Source organism: Theropithecus gelada, chromosome 7b (assembly GCF_003255815.1).
Source record: "Theropithecus gelada isolate Dixy chromosome 7b, Tgel_1.0, whole genome shotgun sequence".
NCBI lineage: Eukaryota > Metazoa > Chordata > Mammalia > Primates > Cercopithecidae > Theropithecus > Theropithecus gelada.
This window is the reverse complement of record NC_037675.1, coordinates 93,087,011-93,108,106: the sequence shown is the minus strand read 5'-3', so window position 1 is coordinate 93,108,106 and position 21,096 is coordinate 93,087,011. Positions and strand designations below refer to the sequence as shown.

Below are 21,096 nucleotides of genomic sequence, written 5' to 3'. Positions count from 1 at the left end.
CATTTACAAGGTTTTAATGAAACTTTAGCAAAAGTTTTTTCTATTTTTAAAATCACAAATAAAAAAGTAAATCATAGTTTTTCCTCTCTTGGAGTTTACATTTTAATTTTCTTCTTTGGAGTTTTAAAAAATTATTATTAACTAAAATTGTATTCCTGAAATACGAGCATCTTTATGCTTAGAAGGGTACTGTTAGGGAGGAAAATTTTTCCTCTGTTCTCTTATGCTTAGTGAATAGGGCTCTATGAATTAAATCAACAAATAACAGATTTTTTTTTTTTTTTTTTTTTTTTGAGATAGGGTCTCTCTTTGTCTCCCAGCTGGAGTCGCATGATCCTAGTTCACTACAGCCTTGACCTCCCAAGCTCAAGCGATCCTCTCACCTCAGCCTTCTGAGTAGCTGGGACTACAGGCATGCACCACCAGACTAATTTTGCATTTTTTGTAGAGACAGGGTTATACCATGTTGCCCAGGCTGGTCTCAAACTACTGGGCTCAAGTGATCCTCCTGCCTCGGCCTCTCCAAGTGCTGAGGTTATAGGTGTGAGCCACCATGCCCAGCCCAAATAACAGATTAACAGGATAAAAGGCACAAAAATTTTTTTTTATTATTTATGAGCATGGCAGTCCACAAAAAAGAAATGAAGCTCAAGTGGTTAAATCAGGAAATTATGTACCATTTTCACAAAGGAAGTGGATTTAGGAATCAAGGAACAATTAGCTGTAAGGAAGTTGTGACTAGAAAATATATAGGGGAACTAATGGCAAATAAGGGCTCCCTATCTCCAGTGATAAAAATGCTCTTTTTTTTTTTTTTTTTCTGGTACAAGGGGCAATTTATGCTTGCTTTTAAGCAGATAAAGGGAGGGTAGAGACTGCGTTTATTGATTCTCAATTGCCTTCAGGTAAAAAAAAAAATCCTTGAACCAAAGTGGCATATTTTGGTGTGGCATATTCTGATGCCCTTCTATGTAAAAAAAGATACAGTACAATTTGGAAGATACTTTAAGAGAATGAACCAATACCTTAAGAGGATTGATTTTAAGGGCATATTATTCCCAGCAGTAATCATTCTAGGAGTCAATCAGATAGTTGGCTAATATTATGTGGTGTAACTTTAAGTTACTTCATCTTTCCAACGCTTGGGGAAGTGAGAGTCAAAGTGCTGAGAGGGAGTTGAGGCAAGAGAGGACAAGTTGGAAGATGGAACTGACTCTGGGCTCTTGCCCCTGAAGGCCTAACACCATACAATTGAGTGACTCACCTTGTAAAGTTGCCTGGCTTTAATTTTCCTTTTCTTTCATGGCAGGTGTTTACGTAGGCGTAACCTTTTGTGGATTCTGGCATTATTCTGATACCACATGGTTTAACATGACAGAGGCTATCTATTCTCTACTTGAAGGAGGTAACTCCTCTAACATTGCCTTCATCTTGAGCATTTTACTTATATCAATATTTGATTAATATCTATAAATTGTCTTTGCTTCACTAAGGAGCTCACTTTTTTCTTAATTTTTAATCTATGGTATGATTTCTTGGTTTAGAACATGAAGACCTTTCATTGGTGGATATGGTTTTAACAAATCATTTTTTAGTCGTCCTCACCTCTTTGGGCCTTTTTATAAGTGAAGATCTTCGTTATCCATCACACCGCATTTTATCGGTATGTAAACTGCTTTGTAACTAGTAGCTAACCTTAAATATCTTCTGTGACACAAAAAGAAATATTTAATACTTGAGTTATGTGTGGTGTATCTTAAAATTGAAATGCTTCTTTCTTTCGAAAAACAAAGGCATAATACAGCAACTTTTTCCTTTGCCTCGTGGTGTTGAATATGTAATTTGGAAATGGTGCTAGTTTTATTGCTGTATGAATTTATAGTAAGTTTTAAATATATACATGTAGAAAAGATCTGTCTATCTACCTATTGATTGATCCATTTATTTATAGCTATGTATGTTACCCAAATGCTTTAAGGTAATTCATAAAGCCACATATAGTGTTACAAAGTAACATAAGTGAAAAGTAAGTATTGGGATTGAGCAAAGGGAAATACACATTTAGGTGAAGATTGTTAATATGCATATATCATAAAATTCTTAAACATGTTAACAAATACCTCTCAAAAATTACCACAACAGAGATGAGACCAGCAATAAAGACTTGGGATCCGCAGGAGAAAAGATAGAGGGAAGTAAAGAAGGGGAAACGGTATTGATTGAGAGGCAGATATTTTTTATACATGGTAATTATTATCTTTCTTCAGGTATAAGAATATTCACATATACTTGAACCTTCTTCACCATCTCTAAGAAAGTACCATTTGTTGCTCAGATGACTAGTGGATCTGGGTGGTTTTTTTTTTACATGCTTATTATATAATTGCTAAAACAGAGAGCTGAAACCAGGAATGCTACAATGGCTTAAATTCAAAGTGCAAAGAAGTAGACAGGGATTGTATATGATAAGTCCTGATCTCCAGACTACTCTGGGCTGGGCAGAAGAAACAGAGTGGCAAAGGAGAAAATAATAGGTTGAGGGTGGGCCTTCCTAAACCCAAGTGGGCAGCAGACTTGCATATGCCAGCACACTTCCTTTTTTTTTTTGAGACTGAGTCTTGCTCTGTCGCCAGGCTGGAGTACAGTGGCGTGATCTCAGCTCCCTGCAATCTCCTCCTCCTGGGTTCAAACAATTCTCCTGCCTCAGCCTCCCGAGTAGCTGGGATTACAGGCATGCGCCACCACACCCAGTTAATTTTTGTATTTTTAGGAGAGATGGAGTTTCACCATGTTGGCCAGGCTGGTCTCGAACTCCTGACCTCGTGATCCACCTGCCTCAGCCTCCCAAAGTGCTAGAATTACAGGTGTGAGCCAACGCACCCGGCCCACCTGCATACTTCTTAATTCTTCCATTTAAATCATTAAAAGGCATGGTTTTCTTCTGGAATCACACTAAGGTATAAGTAAATTCATAAAATAATGAAATAAGGCAAAGACTGATGGGGAAATTCCCAGGATATTGTATAAACTATATCAGAGTCTGCTTTTAATGTTTGGCTATCCTAACTGCTAGGATAGAAAAACCATATAATTTTGGTATAATTTTTTTCAAGGAATGTATATGGTTTATTTCCTTTGGTATAATTTAAATTGCTATGTTTTGTTAGGCCTTCTGATATGCAAGCAAATATTAATGTTTTTTCTTTTCTTCTAGTTTTCCAGAGCAGACTTTTGTGGTTTTGAAAGGGTAAGAAGCTTTACATTTCCCAGGGCTGGTTAGAAGATATGTGTTTACTTGGTGACTTGAGATGAGATGCAAGTCAATAATTCACAATATATGTTATTCCAGTTACTATATTATTTATAGTTTAAACAAAATATATATTTAAATATATATGAATTTATAGCATATATTATTTTTATATATATTTGTAGCAATCATTAAGCAGTGCTCGCCTCCTCTGCTTCAAAGGAAGAAGTGCTCCTCCCTGTTTCAGAGGCCACCCTCACCTCGTCTCCTATGCTATGTCCAGGCTAGCTGTGGTTGTTCAGTTCAGATTCTGCACAAGGGCACTTGATTGAAGACAGTAGGTGCTGGGGTCTGGCTAACATTTTACTCCCCAATCCATCTACCCAGGCGTAAGTCTATCCTACTTGGAGAGAGGAGTATCTTTTCTAACTTACACAAAAATGTCACATAATCTAGTCACTGGTCTGCTTCTGGCCTTTTTGGGGATTTTGTTCCATCAGTTATCTCCTCTGTATGTTAAAAAGTCAAGTTTTGGCCGGGCGCGGTGGCTCAAGCCTGTAATCCCAGCACTTTGGGAGGCCGAGACGGGCGGATCACGAGGTCAGGAGATCGAGACCATCCTGGCTAACACGGTGAAACCCTGTCTCTATTAAGAAATACAAAAAACTAGCCGGGCGAGGTGGCGGGCGCCTGTAGTCCCAGCTACTCGGGAGGCTGAGGCCGGAGAATGGCGTGAACCCGGGAGGCGGAGCTTGCAGTGAGCTGAGATCCGGCCACTGCACTCCAGCCTGGGCGACAGAGCGAGACTCCGTCTCAAAAAAAAAAAAAAAAAAAAGTCAAGTTTTGTGATTAATGGACTAGGTCATTCCCATCAGAATATAAGCATGCTTCGGTTGGAAAACCACAAATGAAATCATGAGTGTTCCTAGCCATTTGCCATATGCCCTCCCTATTCTGTCCTCATAGAGTGAGCAGATAGCTATGAACCAGGAAGGTGGCCCTCACCAGGCACTGAATCTGCCTGCACTTTATCTTGTATTGTGCAGGCTCCAGTCTGTGTGCACATGTGCATGTGCACATACACCCACATTCACACTGTCTGTGAGAAAGGAGCATTTATTTCTCAGGAAGCACATAGAACTGACTAATTGTCATACTAATCAGAGGACAAGCAAAGCAGAGAACTAAGAGAGCCAGATGGGCAAAAATGATTTGTATTATAAAGAACAGAGGAAAATAACTGTCAAAATAGAATTCCATACCTAGCTAAACTAAATAACTCAAGAATGAGAGTGAAAAGAAAATGTTCACACCTGAAGACATTGGGAGGGTTTACCATCCAGAAATCCCCATGAAGGAGTAGGATGCCAGAAGCAATGAGGAAAACTAGAATGTAAGTTCTAAGACCTAGGAGAGCAGGAGCCCTGTCTATGCTGTTCGCTACTAGATCCCAGTGTCTAGAATGGCACCTGACACAAGGTATGTACTTAGTAAATATGTGTTCAAAGAATGGAATTGGTATAAAAAATAAGTTATGGCCAGGTGTGGTAGTCCACGCCTGTAATCCCAGCACCTTGGGAGGCTGAGGCAGGTAGATCACCTGAGGTCAGGAGTTATAGACTAGTCTGGCCAATATGACAAAATCCCATCTCTGCAGAAAATGCAAAAATTAGACAGATGTGTTGGTTCACGCCTGTAATCCCAGCTACTCGGGAGGCTGAGGCATGAGAATTGCTTGAACCCAGAAGGCAGAGATTGCAGAGAGTCGAGATCACGCCACTGCACTCCAGTCTGGGTGACCGAGCTGGACTCTGTCTCAAAATAAAAATAAAAATTAAATAAATAAAAAATAAGTTATACATTTTGTGTTTAATAATTGGATGGAACCAAAACTCTAGACAATATAACAAGGAGAAATGGCAGTAGTTTTCAGTGGATAATAAAGCATTTAAGACCTTTGTAAGGAGAACCAATATGGGGAATAAGTTAAGAATTTGTTAGAAAAATATGTAATTCAGCATATATGTTAAGAATTGAAGGATAATTACCAAAAAACTAAAATAAAACAAAAAGAATATAACCTAAAGCTTCCAAACCTCCAGAGGAAGGAAAACAAGATTAAAGAACAATCCATCTATTCTACAAAAAGGAAGAAAGGAGAGGAGAGATAAAGGTTAAAGAATAGAAAAACTACGAGGTAAAACAGTAGAAATAAATCCAAATATCTCAGCAATTACAATAAGTGGAAAGGAACATTATAGGAAACTGAAGAAAAGCTAATAAATATTTTAAAAAGTTACACCTAAAGAAGAATCACACAGAAAGTAAAATAAATGGACGGAGGAGACTGTGACCTTTAACTCTGTTTAGCTTTCATCTTCAGCCTACCTGCCCTGCTAAGTCAGAAGGCTGCTGGGGTCACTGGACAGCTGGGCTCACTGGAAGCCTGCTTTGAGGAATCTCACTGAGGAGATCTGGCATGCCGTTACCTCACTCATGGGTTACCTAAGAACAAAGTGCTTGGCAACACGGAGCGGGGAGTAGAGGACTGGAAGGTGAAGGATTCTGGAGGGAGTCTGACTGGCAGAGCTCCACGAACTCCTAGGGAAGGGTTCTCTCAGCTTTGGGAGTGTGGCTGAGGGTGAGGCTGGAGATAGGCCTACCTGGAGGGCTGCATTCTCCCTGTGCCTGAGGTAGGCAGGCTGAAGGAGACCTGGAAAGAAGGGAGCCCCTTCTGTTTCCAAGGTGGTGGCATGGCAGCCCAGAGGGCTACAGACCACTTTGTCATCTATTATTCCAGTTGTCAAAATTCGAGGTGCTCCACAAACCATACCTGAGCCCATACTTCAAGGCACACTTAAGTAGCCTGGCATTCTGCGAGCAAAGATCATTAGAATAAAACTAGAGTTGCTGGTGGATAAGGCAACAATTGAACAAGAATAACATTTTTAAATAAAATCATTTCACAAATACCCAATGAGCACCTACTCTGTGATTACCATCATTAGCACTGAGGTATTAGCAAGAACACAGTCAATACCAATAAAGAGCTTCAAGCGCAGCATAAAAATACTTCCTGGGACTGAATACCAAAATTTCCATTAAAAAGGGAATAAATTGAAGGATAGAATGACCACTGTTTAAATGCAGAGTAGTGGCATGGAAAATCAAGATGAAGAAACTTCTCAAACCATCTAAGGAACATCACTAGAAATCACGAGGGCAAAAGTGAGCCTTTGAGGAGAGATCCAGAAGCGCTAACAGGTGAGCAAAAGAGTTTTCAGACAAATTTAAAAAGGAACAGATATAAGACAGGCAGGCCGGGCGCGGTGGCTCAAGCCTGTAATCCCAGCACTTTGGGAGGCCGAGGCGGGTGGATCATGAGGTCAGGAGATCGAGACCATCCTGGCTAACACGATGAAACCCCGTCTCTACTAAAAAATACAAAAAAAAAAAAAACTAGCCGGGCGAGGTGGCGGGCGCCTGTAGTCCCAGCTACTCCGGAGGCTGAGGCAGGAGAATGGCGTAAACCCGGGAGACGGAGCTTGCAGTGAGCTGAGATCCGGCCACTGCACTCCAGCCTGGGTGACAGAGCGAGACTCCGTCTCAAAAAAAAAAAAAAAGACAGGCAATAATAACAAAAAAAAGAAGAACATTAACTCAGATTAAGAAAGTTCCAAAGCTATATATTATAATCCACTAAATTCCAGGGAGCACTGAAAAAATGTAGGCATATCCAAGGAATATTCCTCAATTTTAAGGTTAAGGGGGAAATATTACAAGTATCCAAACAGAAAGAGCAAATGCAAAATATACCTCACTGGTATTAGATTTTATTTACACAACAGTAGAAGCTTGAAGACTATGAAATCAACATCTACAGTCTATTTAACACAAAAGAACCAAAGTCCAGAATTTCTATTTCCAGCCAAGAGATTATTCACCTTTCAGATTAAGAAAGTATACGACCTGGTTATCCCAACTAAAGAAAATACTCAAGAAAGAACTTTTAATAAAACAAATGAAAAAGAACAGACATTTCAATAAAGGGGAAGAAAACGAGGAGAGGACTAGTGATGAGAAATGCTTGACTGTTTCTCTCATTTTATCTCATATTTATTCGTGTGTTTTCTGTCTATCCATATAAATAAAAATGGAGTACTAGATAATGTTTTTGTTTTTTTTTTTTTGAGACAGTCTCCCTCTGTGGCCCAAGCTGGAGTGCAGTGGCAATCTCGGCTCAGTGCAACCTCCACCTCCTGGGTTCAAGTGATTCTCCTGCCTCAGTCTCTTGAATAGCTGGGATTACAGGTGTGTGCTACCATGCCCAGCTAATTTTTGTATTTTTAGTAAAGATAGGGTTTCACCATGCTAGCCAGGCTGGTCTCAAACTCCTGACCTTGAGTGATCCACCCACCTTGGCCTCCCAGAGTGCTGGGATTACAGGCATGAGTCACCGTGCCCAGCCTAGATAAGGATTTTTGAACAGACTGGGTGGCTTATACAGAACAGAAATTTATTTCTCACAGTTCTGGAGCCTGGACAGTCCAAGATAAAGGTGCAGGCAGATTCAGTGTCTGGTGAGGGCTGCCTTCCTGGTTCATAGACAGCCATGTGTTCACTGTGTCCTCACATGGCAGGGGGCAAGAGACTCCCTGGGTTCTCTTTTATAAGAGCACTAATTCGATTCACTGAATCACCCCCACATCAAATAAGGGTACTAATTCCATTCACCTTATCACCTCCCAAAGGCCCCACCTCCCTCCCATACAGCCTATAGCAAGAAAGGACATGTTGCAAGGGAAATGAGAATTTTCAACACCTAAAAATTATGATGTTCAAATAGGTAATACATTCACATAGTTAAAAACTAAAAAAGTTACAAAAAGATATAGACTGAAAAGTCTCTATCCCGCCTCTCTGTATATTCACCCTGATTTTTCCTTGTCCCTTACAGGTAATCTTTTTTTATTTTATATCTTTTCAGTGTTTTCTAATGGAAATTCAAATAATTAGGAATATATATATACTTTTCTTCCTTTTATTATACTATAAATATATGTGTTTATGCTGAATTATTTTCTTCACTTATCAATATCATAGGAAAAAATCCGTATTAGTAAATGGAGAATAGCCTCTTTTTCTTTTCTTTTTTTGTTTCTTTTTTACAGCTACAAGTATTCCATTGTATGAACTAACCACAGTTTATTTAAATTATCATCCATTGCTGGATGCTTGGGTAATTTCCCAATATTTTGCTATTACAAATAATGCTGCCATGAATAATTTTGTACCTAGAAATTTTATGTGTCCAGACATGTAGATACAATACATCCTAGAACTTGACTGGAAGATCAAGGGATAAATGCTTATGCAATATTTTTTAAAAATCACGAATTGCCCTTCATGGAAGTTTTTACAATTAGCAAGGATATTATAATAAGTCTTATTAAACTAAAATATCTTAGTAAAACTCAGGGATGGTTGATAGTGATGAGGGAGAGGGGAAATACAGTGTTCTGAAGGTAGAGAGGTGCTGGGATTGGGGAGTGGAGAAAAGGGGAAAAGTGAAATTATTTTTTATTTATTTATTTTTTTTGAGACGGAGTCTCGCTCTGCCGCCCAGGCTGGAGTGCAGTGGTGCGATCTCGGCTCACTGCAAGCTCCGCCTCCCGGGTTCACGCCATTCTTTTGCCTCAGTCTCCTGAGTAGCTGGGACACAGGCACCTGCCGCCACGCCTGGCTAATTTTATTTTATTTTTTTTATTTTTTATTTTTTTTTATTTTTAGTAGAGACAGGGTTTCACCGTGTTAGCCAGGATGGTCTCCATCTGCTGACCTCGTGATCCGCCCGCCTCGGCCTCCCAAAGTGCTGGGATTACAGGCGTGAGCCACCGTGCCTGGCCAAGTGAAATTATTTTTAAGGGTATAAGGATCTATCTTTAAATGAGACCTCTTTTACTAATGATTGAAGCAAAGGTGTTCAGAATGAGATATATGTGGGTGTTTAGGCAGGTAATTGAACGAGTGAATATTTAATGATTTATTCATTCAGTAAATCTCATCCATTCAACAAATATTTGTTGAGCACTTCCTATATTCAATGCTTATTCAGACAAGGAGGATTCCACAGTGAACAAGACAAAGTCCCTACTTTCATGTAGCTTAACATTCTACTGAGGGGTTAGACCATTAAAAAATACACAAACAAATACATAATGTGATTTTAGATAGTAATAAGTGCTTGTTGAAATTAAAGCAGAGTAAGAGAAAGAGTGAGGGGAAGATAATATTCTGTTTTAAATGGGGTGATTAAAGCAAGCCTTTTCAAAGAGATGAAATTTAAGCAGAAACTTGAGTGACTTGGAATAATTATTTTGACAGAGCATTTCCAGGCAAAAGTAATAGGAAGTATAATATCCCTAAATTGGGGGTTTGGCATGAGATAAAATCTGTTAGTTATCCACCAAAATCTGTTTAGTGGCAACAGCAAGGAATATGGATCACTTCTTTCAGGATAAAATTAAAATTCTTGTGACACACAAAATGCTTACTGCTTCAGCCTGAGTGTACCTGCCTCTACCTGCAGCCATCCTGCCCCTACCTGCAGCCATCTGCCTGGCCATGCTAAACCACTCACCTTCCCTGAATGCGCTAATATTTCTCACACCTCAACTCCTTTGCATAACATGTTTTGTCTTCTTAGCATGTACTCCTTCCTCCTGTTTCACTTAGAGAATTTCAACTCATTCTTCAGAAATCCCTCCCTGACCACCAAGGTGCTCCTTCTGTGCACAGTCCAAGTTCGCAGCACAGATTCCTATCATTATCACCCTATTTTGTCTGTTGAGCCCCCAGACTAGCCTCACAAGATTTTAGGTTCCGGTCAAGGTCTATCTTATTTACTATTGTATCCTGATAAGTTACCACACGGCCTTGCACATAGGCAGTCTCGATGAATTTATTGAGTCAATGGGTGAATAAATGAAGACAGACTGGATTCAAATTTTGGACTAACTTACCAGCCATGTAACATAAAACTTTGAACAAGTTGTATAACTCTCTGGACCTCAATTTTGTCATTTTAAAATGAGTCTAACAATATCTACCTCTTAGAAATGAGGTGATCAAATAACATTACATATGAAAAATTTCAGCACCGTACATGGCACAATGTAGATACTTAAAAAAATTCATTGGGAGCCAGGCGCAGTGGCTCATGCCTATAGCCCCAGTGCTTTACAAAGCCAAAGCAGGAGAATTGCTTAAGTTCAGGAGTTCTAGACCAGCCTGGGCAATATAGTGAGACTCCTTTCCCTCAAAAAATTTAAAAATTACCCAGGCATGGTGATGCACACCTGTGGTCCCAGCTATTTGGGAGGCTGAGGTGGGAGGATGGCTTAAGCTGAAGAGTTTGAGGCTGGAGTGAGCTATGATCATGCCACTGCACTCTAGCCTGGGTGACAGAGCCAGGACCCCATATCAATCAATCAATAAATAAAGTGACTCCTCTGTCAGTGTGGTGGCTCACACCCAAAATGCCAGCACTTTAGGAGGCTGAGGTGGGTGGATCACTTGAGGTCAGGAGTTCAAAACCAGCCTGGCCAACATAGTGAAACCCCGTCTCTACTAAAATACAAAAAAAAAAAAAAAAATTAGCCAGGCATGGTGGCTAATAATCACAGCTACTCAGGAGGCTAAGGCAAGGAGAATCACTTGAACCTGAGAGGCGGAGGTTGTAGTGAGCCAAGATCGTGCTACTGCACTCCAGCCTGGGCAACAGAGTAAGACTCCTTCTCAATTAAAAAAAACAAAAAACAAAAAAACAAAGAAGTGTCTCCTCATGTGTTCAAGTTTTATCATTAGAAATCAGCAAAGGCTTCTGCACACAAATCATACAGATTATATTATTGATCTACAAAAATGTAAGAAAGTCCTTCTTACATCCCAACAGAAATTTGAAGGTCAGAATCTTCCTATAATAAAATAATCTCAAATTGTTGCATTTAATTAATATCCAACATTTATATCCAACATATTCAATATATTTGAAGCTTCTCTCTCATGACCAATTTTGAAAACCTTTTTCCTGTTGCTTCTTGCTGCTGTCAGGCTTCTGGGAATGCTCCTTAAACCCAGCTGCCACTAATGAGGATAAAAGATAAACATGTGACCCATTGTAACTGTGCTGAAAGACTAATGACTTCTGGTAGCTTCTGAAAGACAGTTCATAGACAAAGGCATCCTCCATTAACATACGCTAATTCATGTGTGATTTCTTTTCTTTTTATGCCTTTTTTGTGCATTGTTCAAAATGTATATTCCTGTTTCTTGTCCTCATTCTACAATCTTTCATTTTATTTGCATACAATTTTTGTCTCTTTATTTGCCTCACATTCCTGAACTATCAAACTTTGAAATTTTTTAGTTTTTTCTATCTTATATCTTAAGATATCTTAAGTCTATATATTGGCTAAGTGATATTTTTATTTATTCATGTAGGTTGACTATGTGAAAGGAAAATTGTGGTATAGTGAAAGATGTTTTGCTAACAGAGAGCACTTTGAAGGTAAATTTTGGTTAAAGATATACTGTATTAAAAGACTTTTACATATATGAGTAACTGAATGCAAGCTCAGCCTTTGGAATGGTCTTTTAAGATGGCCAGGTTGTAGACCAACCTCCTTGAGGTAATCTCTGGAATTTCACAGCTGAGTCTCCATGTCTGATTTGTCTCAAATTTAGACCCTGGAACTTCTAAGCAAGCACATAATTAGATAAGCCAGCAGTGCAAGGGAGTGTCGGGTGGAAACCAAGAATTTCAAACTCTGTTTCAAGGCAAAAACAAGAAAGGAAAAAACAGTTTCAAAAATGCATTTTTAACCTAAGCCACTCAGTTGCAAATTTCCATTGTGAAATTCCATTCCATTTCTATGGAAAATGGGTGGCATAGTTGATCTGGCTACTTCCTGCTGAGGAGGGCCATAGGTAGGAGGTACCAGAATGGAATTTGTCCACCTGGAGTTGGAAATATTCTCGAGTTCCTAGACTTGCAGTAGGAATTTGCGGGAGCGTTATGGTGCAGGGACATAGGAGTTTCTGAGAACATCTTTCCTGCATCCTTGTGCGGAGTATACAACAGCAATAAAATCCACAACAGCTGAAGAGGACAATGAGCAAAATTGTGCTATATATGAAAGTCTTCCATGCACTAAGGGGCTGACTAAACCAATCCGTTACTGGGAGAAGGCATCATAGCAGAATATGAGTATCCAGTGCATGCATGGCTTAGGTTATATTGTGAGAATAATGTAGTATATATAGACAACAGTCTTAATGCATTAGTGCCGCCCTAGGCTGCAGTCAGGATATCTACAGCCATATAGTTTTGTAAGGTCACTTGCCTAATCTGAAAGTTTCTTCAGTAAGAAGAGAGATGGCATGGTGGGTGTTATTAAAGGCAGGAGCCATATACTTAGTCAGGGCCTCTACTTGTAATTCTACATCTATGGTCACTGCCTGGGGGAGAAAGATGGCTAGTGGGTAAAACCACCAGGATGCCCATTTTTGACAGTGGTGTCTGGCGTCTGTGCTTTTCCAGTTGGCAGCCAGAGTCTACATGGAACAGGATTCATCCTGGTAGGTAAGGGTACTCCCAGATGCATCTGCCAGTCCAATCAAAGGGTAGGAAGGGCCAACTGTGAGTGCCACAGGCCCATAGCCAGTCCCAGAGGGAAGGGTTGGCTCCATGTGAGAAGGAGCTGTTTTGCTACCCCAGCCATATAATTGCTAGTCAGTTGAAGAGTCTGATTACATTGCTGGGGAGGTAATCATCCCATGTTACAGGTGTTAGTTTGAGGTGTGCTGTGGTTGTGGTGTTCAGTGCATAGTGATGCTTGACCTATTACCTGTATTTGTACCTCTGTCAGCCATCTGACACTATTGTGTACAGCATATCCCAAGGTGGAGATGACATTGACCTACTCGCGACTTAGTTGAAAAACATGTTTCCTGATTTCCTGGCAAGTAGGAAATTCATGAGGCTTATGATGAGATGAGTTATGGCCATGAAAGGGAAATGGGTGAAGTGCCCCATACCAGGTATAGAAGTTACTCCAAGTACTTAGGTTGGTGGCTTGCATGCACCATGGCAAGCCTGCAGTGGAAGAAAGGGCAATTCCCCACAGACCCAGCAGTCTGTTCTATTCTGGAGGGAAGCTACCATTTGTGCCCATTCAGCAAAAAGGTTAGTTTCAGCAGAGATAAATAATGTACTCATGACTACAAAACTTGTTAAGAAGTTCATGTTAAGAAAAAGGTAGTACTTATCTGTGTGATTTTTTTCCTTTAATACAGTTTTAGGTCTTTTCTTGGCACACATGAACAGGCAGGCTGGTTGTCTGAAGTATCAGGTTGAGGATGAGCCTTCACCTGAGTGTGATGTATCCAGGGTTTAATTCCAGCCAATTTGACAGGTGAAGGCATGGTCAGCAGTGCATCATAAGGCCCATCCATTTTTGGGTAGCTGCCAGTCAGGTCCTTGTTTTTTCCCAAGACTTTTTAGCAGTACCTTAACTCTTGGTGGAAAGGGTGAAGGGGCTCGCCCCTTGGGTATGAGGACCTGGAAGCAGCAAACTGATGCATGGTTAGTAGTGTCTGCCCTAACTGGTGTATGTATTGTTTAATTCTTAATTTATTTATTAGGTCTAAAGGTGGGACTCCCAGGGAGGGTCTCCCATAAACAATCTCAAAAGGGCTCAACCTGCTCCCACTTTGGGGTGTTACCTTGACTCAGAGTAAGGCAATGGGAAAAATTAATCCCAAGTCAAATTACTTTCTTGACATATTTTGGCAATGCAATTTTTTTAGAGTGTGGTTCATCTCTTTAGTTTCTCCTGTCATTGTGGTCTCCAAGATGACAATCTACAAATTGTAGGAAGGAGTGAGTCACAATTTGCCCTGACATTCCTGCAACCATCACATTCTTTTTTGAATCAGAGGATAGGCAGATGTTAACTATAGAATATATAGCCCCCCATATCAATAAGAAAGTAAGTTTGTTCTCCATTGTCCATCATACTCAGGGGTCCTGTGGGGACATGATGAAAGATTGGCTAAATGTATGAATTGAACAAGTTTTAGGAGGACCTATGAATATTTATGAAAGTGGTCCTGACACATGCATATTGAATGAACATGCATGTAACATATGACTCCATTTACCTTGGGGGGAGACTTAATCCTTGTCTGGTATGAGCTTAGGTCCTGTTTATCATTTGATAGCTTATTGCCATAAAGACCTGTTCTGTCAGTCTTATGATAATTAATAGTGATCAATTGTAGTGTCTAAATCATAAAACAGAGGGAATATAATGAGGCATGCCTGACTTTCCATCCCATCATGGCTGGGAATTAAGTTTTTAAGGGTTTTTCTTGGGGTTCCTTTGGCCAAGGGGGAGGATTTGTTTAGTTGGTAGGGGACTCAGTATTTTATTTTTTGGTTTATATTTCCTCTTTTTTGGTAAAGATATGCCAGAGGCAGTATCAATGGCCAAGTTTTACTTTGTCCCATACTAATGCTGGGGTGGTGTGACTACCTGTCCCAGGTCCATCATGCCCTCCAGTGGGACACCTATAGCCAAGGAACTTAGAGTCAAAAGACTTATAGCCAATTAAACATTTCAGGCCAGATTATAATGGAGGTGGGCAGGCACTCATTAACCCTTAAAATTCCTTGTAAGCAGCATAAGAGCTAAAATCCAAAAGCCAAAAAACAAAGTTATAAAATTGACTTATGTATATATTTTATGCATTGGGCTACTATAATCTTAGCTTATAGCAATTAGTTATACAAAACACAAGCATTTTGTTTAGCTGTTTAGGCATCTGTGTGCCTGTCCTTGATTTGGAAGTTCTGAACTAAGTTTATGCCTCAAAACCAGCCCTTATAATATCACATCACCACCTCTTCTGCAATAGTCCCTGGGCCTGGAAGGACTGGATAGTTTCAATTTTGGAGGTAAAGTAAAACATAATTAGCAACATTTCAAACGAAATGGTTATAAGCCTTGCCTCATTCTGAGAATGATAGGAAAGGAAGCTCACAGGTAGCTAAACATTTAAATTATTTAGAATTAAGGCACAGAATAAATTATATTAATTCAGATGGGGCAAAATTAGTAAATGAATCTTAATGTTTTTTAATACAGGCTTGTCCTGTGTCCTATTAAGGCAGTATACTTTGATTGTCACCTTTGTCTGGGTCTAAAGGTGAGGCTTTGGTTGACTTGAGATTGGTATCAGATACTGGCAGAGGCAGCATCTTCTTTAGATGAGATATGTCCATCTAGGAGTTAAAGCCCTGTAACTTAACAGCACATGGATTCGTTAATAGTACCTGTTAAGGACCTTTTCAAGAAGCTGGAGATGGTGATACTGGAGTCTATGACCTGACTGGAAGCCATAAAAAGATTTACATACTTGCATTGATTAATTTTTATAGCTTTGATGAGCCCAAGAAATAAGTCAGAGACTTAATTTAGGATTTGATTTTGAGGACGTTTGTGAAAGATGCTAAAAGGCTCAAAACATTTGGTCAAAATAGAAGAATAGGTCATTGTAAAATAATAGTTATTCATTTAATCAAAGTGATAATCAAAAGACTTTAAGGGCAATGTAGAAGGTTATGTGGCTGTAAAAACCTTAACCCTTTTAAATCTCAGGGTTTTTAAGCTATCAAAAATCTAATAAAGACAACATAGAAATTATCTTGATAAGATGTAAAATCTTACATCTGACATAGGCCATCTATGGATATGGCTTATGACACAGGCCATCTATAGCATGCTTAGACTTTCTATCTTGTCCCATATTACCTCTTTCCTAAACAACCATTTTACTTTAGGACAGAAATTTACCATATAAGATATTTTCTCATACAAAAAGTATTTTAATAAGAACACAACTTACAGAATTATATATTAACTAGTATTTTTATTTTTAATAACTTTAAACTTTAGTGAAAGCTTAGGAAGCAAGAAATCCTGAACTGTTTATCAGATGTTAACATTTTATGGATGAAATAATTCTACAAGTTTTATAAACATGTTTTCCCACATCATAACCCTTTTTTAGTTGGAAATGACCCAGACATCAAAATGAGCATCCAAAATAATTTTAAGATTTTAAATTTCATAAAAAGTTTACCTGCAAGCATTTACCCCATTTACATGATTTGATTTTTTCATTTTTAATCATTAATCTAGATTACTTTTGAAAACTGAGATATTAGCACTAGTCATTATTTAAAGTTATTTTTCTGTTAACCATTTTTAAAGCTCATAAACATCAGGGGTTCACCTAAGAACCTTAAAGTTAAACACATGGGCATTTTGCTGACAACTTAGAAGATTTGGCTGTTTTCACTGAACTACCAATATTAAATTAGTCTTATGTATCAAAAAAATCATACAAACAAAGATCATTCTGCTTTTGGCTGGGTTTATAGCCTTATAACTTTTATGCCAAATCCAGACAGCTTAATATATCTAGCAGAGGCAAATACAAAACATATCTTATCAGTAAACTCAGACAAAAATGTATACTGACACTTCTGAAGACATTTCTATGTTAATTTTATTAATCATATTTAAAACCAGTTGTATTTATCAAAGATTCGTGTGAATTTGAAGAGCTTTTGGATTTCATTTATGAGTACTCATTTACTTATAAGCCAGCTTGGTAGTGTGCCAGATATGACACATCACATAATACATCAACATCACATAAACAGATCTAAACATGTATATGCACACACAAATATCCAATAGCTTTTACCTTCAAATTCTAGCCATAAGATAGCAATATAATCTCATCATTTTATAAAAGATAGCTGGATCTGAATTATTTTTGTGACAAAATTGGAATCTGTTCACATGGCTGAACTTTGTTTGCCTTAGTAGGTAATCCAAGAAAAGCGATGGACCAAAATTTGGGTAAAGCAGTCTCTATGGCAGTTCAGTTTTGTTTTTTATTTTTATTTCTATTTTACTTTAAGTTTCAGGATACAAATGCAGAACGTGTAGGCTTGTTACATAGATATATATGTGCCATGGTGGTTTGCTGCATCTATCAACTGTCATCTAAGTCTTAAGCCCCACATGCATTAGCTATTTGTCCTAATGCTCTCTCTTCCCTTGCCCCCCACCCACCAACTGGCTCTGTTGTGTGTTGTTCCTTTCCCTGTGTCCATGTGTTCTCATTGTTCAACTCCCACTTACAAGTAAGAACATGTGGTGTTTGGTTTTCTTCTGTTCCTGTGCTAGTTTGCTGAGGATTATGGCTTCCAGCTTCATCCATGTCCCTGCAAAGGACATGATCTCATTCATTTTTAGGGCTGCATAGTATTCCATGGTGTACATGTACCCATTTTCTTTATCCCATCTATCATTGATGGGTATTTGGCTTGGTTACATGTCTTTGCTATTGTAACTAGTGCTGCAATAAAGTAGCAAGTAGATAAGGGCCCAAATGTGCATGTGTCTTTATAGTAGAATGATTTATTTTCATTTGAGTATATACCCAGTAATGGGATTGCTGAGTCAAATGGCATTTCTGGTTCTAGATCCTTGAGGAATTGCCACACTGTCTCCACAATGGCTGAACTAATTTACATTCCCACCAACAGTATAAAAGCGTTCCTGTTTCTCCACAGCCTTGCCAGCATCTATTGTTTCTTGGCTTTTTAATAATCGCCATTCTGACTGGTGTAAGATGGTATTTCATTGTGATTTTGATTTGCATTTCTTTAACAATTAGTGATGTTGCACTCTTTTTTCATATGTTTGTTGGCTGTGTAAATGTCTTATTTTGAGAAGTGTCTGTTCATATCCTTTGCCCACTTTTTGATGGGGTTGTTTGTTTTTTTTCTTGCAAATTTGTTTAAGTTCCTTGTAGATTCTGGATATTAGCCCTTTGTCAGATGGGTAGATTACAAAAATATTCTTCCGTTCTGTAGGTTGCCTGTTCACTCTAATGATAGTTTCTTTTGCTGTGCAGAAGCTCTTTAGTGTAATTAGCTCCTGTTTGTCAATTTTGGCTTTTGTTACAATTGATTTTGGTGTTTTCATCATGAAGTCTTTGCCCATGCCTATATCCTGAATGGTATTGCCTAGGTTTTCTTCTAGGATTTTTATGGCTTTGGGTTTTACATTTAAGCCTTTAATCCATCTTGAGTTAATTTTTCTATAAGATGTGGGGAAGGGGTTCAGTTTCAGTTTTCTGCATATGGCTAGCCAGTTTTCCCAGCACCATTTATTAAATAGGGAATTCTTTTCCCCATTGCTTGTTTTTCTCAGGTTTTTCAAACATGAGATGGTTGTAGATGTGTGGTGTTATTTCTGAGATCTTTGTTATGTTCCATTGGTCTAGATGTCTGTTTTGGTACAAGTACTATGCTATATTGATTACTGTAGACTTGAAGTATAGTTTGAAGTCAGGTAGCATGATGCCTCCAGCTTTGTTCTTTTTGCTTAGGATTGTCTTGGCTATACGGGCTCTTTTTTGGTTCCATACCATTGACATTCCTTACAGAATTAGAAGAAACTACTTTAAATTTCATGTGGCAGTTCAGTTTTCAAAAGTCTCTTTTATCCTGTTTTTCTTCCATTCCAAATGAGTTTCCAATGTTTACATTTCAGTTAGAACATAAATAATGAGTCCTATCTTAGCACCACATCTTAGTAAAAGCAGATTCAAAGCATATTCAAGGCAGGCAGGAAAAAAAGAGAAGGTAGCTTTAGAACTCTGATTAACTTTACAGTTGCAAATTAACCATGTGAGCTCTGACTTTTTTTTTTTTTTTTTTTTTTGCTATAATTTGCCTATCAGTTTAAAATGTGCACAGAAATGGACCATAATATGTAACCAGCTGGAGTCCCAAAATCAGGGGCCTCTAGTGAGCAGAGGAGCAGCCTCTATTGATGCCTTGCTTTTGCCTCTATCAATAATTCCCTGCAACTAGATTGCCAGGACTTGGGCGAATTCTCCTTACTTTACACAACCGGTGTTGATGGTACCATTCATTATCCCAATAGGCATGCCTGTGTAAATTTTGCCACACAGTTAGGAGAGCCAAATGTGTCAAAGAATTAATTTCCCCAACAGGCTAATGACTGGCAATGACCAGTATAGCCTTTTTTTTTTAGCATATCCACCTTAATCTAAGTCCAGGTCCTGCTGCAATCCCAGTAAGTCATAATGGAAGGGCAACAAATGAGACGGCAAAACAAGTGGACAGAAAGGGTAAAGGGCAAAAGAATTGGAGTTGGGACTGTTTCAACGTTTATCCCAGGTATTTCCGACAAATAGCATTGAAAACCATAAGTGGGATACAGGCCCATTTAGATAACCTACAGAAGAAATCACATGCTTCTTTCCCCCATAAGATTTGGCACAGCTCTGAGAAGTACTTTGGGGTCCAATACAGAGCAACCCAGACAAGAGCCAGGGTGACAGAAATTGTTCTACTTCAGGGTTGGATCCCTAGATTGAGTGGGGGGGCTTATACACGCTGCCTTAAAGGGTAGAGAAAGAAGGAAAGAAAGTTGCAAGTAGATAAGGGCCCAAATGTAGATCACATACATACACAGTTACAGATTCAGATGGTACACTCCCAGGCTGATTCCCCATCAAGGGGACTGGATAAAAGTCCTGAAACCTTGTCTCAACTTCAGATGGCCCCATGAGCAGCTAGGTCAAAACAGAACAAAGCTCAAGTGATGCCACAGATAAAGATGGTGTTCCTGCCCAGACAATGTCACAAGCAGCTATGTCCAAATGGAGCAGAGCTCAAGTGTTACCACAGAAGAGACAGAGGAGAACTGGGTGCATTCCAGTTGACTTATCCAGTTCTGAAGTCCGTCAGCTTCTTCACATGTCACTTACCCTGCACCAGCAAAGTGTAGTAGGCAGCTAACGCCATGACAGGGAGAGAAGGAAGATTGCCTGAGACAAAAGTATCTCAGCAGCTGCCAGGAAAATGCCCAGAGCCCCAGCTGCCGGGTCAGCTTGCCAGCAGCAGCTAGTATTCATGAGCAACTCTTTTCCCATCCGGTAGCATGAAGAGGAAAGCCCTGGCACACTGCTGCAGCCAATTCCCCCACTCGCTGCAAACTAGGTTGACAGACTAGACCACTCAAAATGCAGACTCCCTAAAGGGACTACCAAATTTGTAATGAATGCAAGCTTGGCTGCTTGCCACATATAAAGCCAAATGAACAAGGATGAGATGCAGTGAAAGGAAAGTGACTTTTATTCCAAAAGCCAGCAGTTGTGAGAGTGGCCAGGCTCATGCCTTTAAAAGACCGTTCCAAACTTTAGGCTGGGGAGAGGAGTTTAGAAGGGGGAACTTGGGGTGGAAGGCATGCAGGAATGATGCTGGGTACAAGGTCTGTGTGTTTTGTCCCAGTGGCTGTCTTGAATCATGGTCTACCTGGAGCATAGGCTGGTGTCATCTTCATGATGGCCAGGTTGTAGACTAACCTCCTTGAGGTAATCTCTGGAATTTTACAACTGACTCTCCATGTCTGATTTGTTTCAAAATTAGCCCCTGGAACTTCTAAGCAAGCACATAATTAAATAAGTCAGCAGTGCAAGGGAGTGTTAGATGGGAAGGGAGGGAAACAAAGTTCCAAAGTATGTTTTAAAGGCAGAAATCAAGAAAGGAATAAAAAAAGTTTTAAAATGCATTTTGAATCTAAGCTACTCAGTTACAACTAGATTTAATAAAATGACATAAAATAAAACTAGACCAAAATATAAAGATAAGTTTGCTTTATATAAGTTAA

The 21,096-nt window shown here is 39.2% G+C and overlaps 1 protein-coding gene across 1 annotated transcript in view; it reads left to right on the top strand.

Moving 5' to 3' along the window:
• The window catches only part of CATSPERB (cation channel sperm associated auxiliary subunit beta), a 153,492-nt gene that overhangs the window by 36,526 nt on the left and 95,870 nt on the right, over positions 1 to 21,096 (top strand). The window contains exons 8-11 of the mRNA XM_025392882.1: positions 1,310 to 1,405; positions 1,545 to 1,663; positions 3,215 to 3,247; positions 11,753 to 11,819. Of these exons, the coding sequence (XP_025248667.1) occupies positions 1,310 to 1,405; positions 1,545 to 1,663; positions 3,215 to 3,247; positions 11,753 to 11,819 (315 nt within the window). The remainder of the gene's footprint in view (positions 1 to 1,309; positions 1,406 to 1,544; positions 1,664 to 3,214; positions 3,248 to 11,752; positions 11,820 to 21,096) is intronic.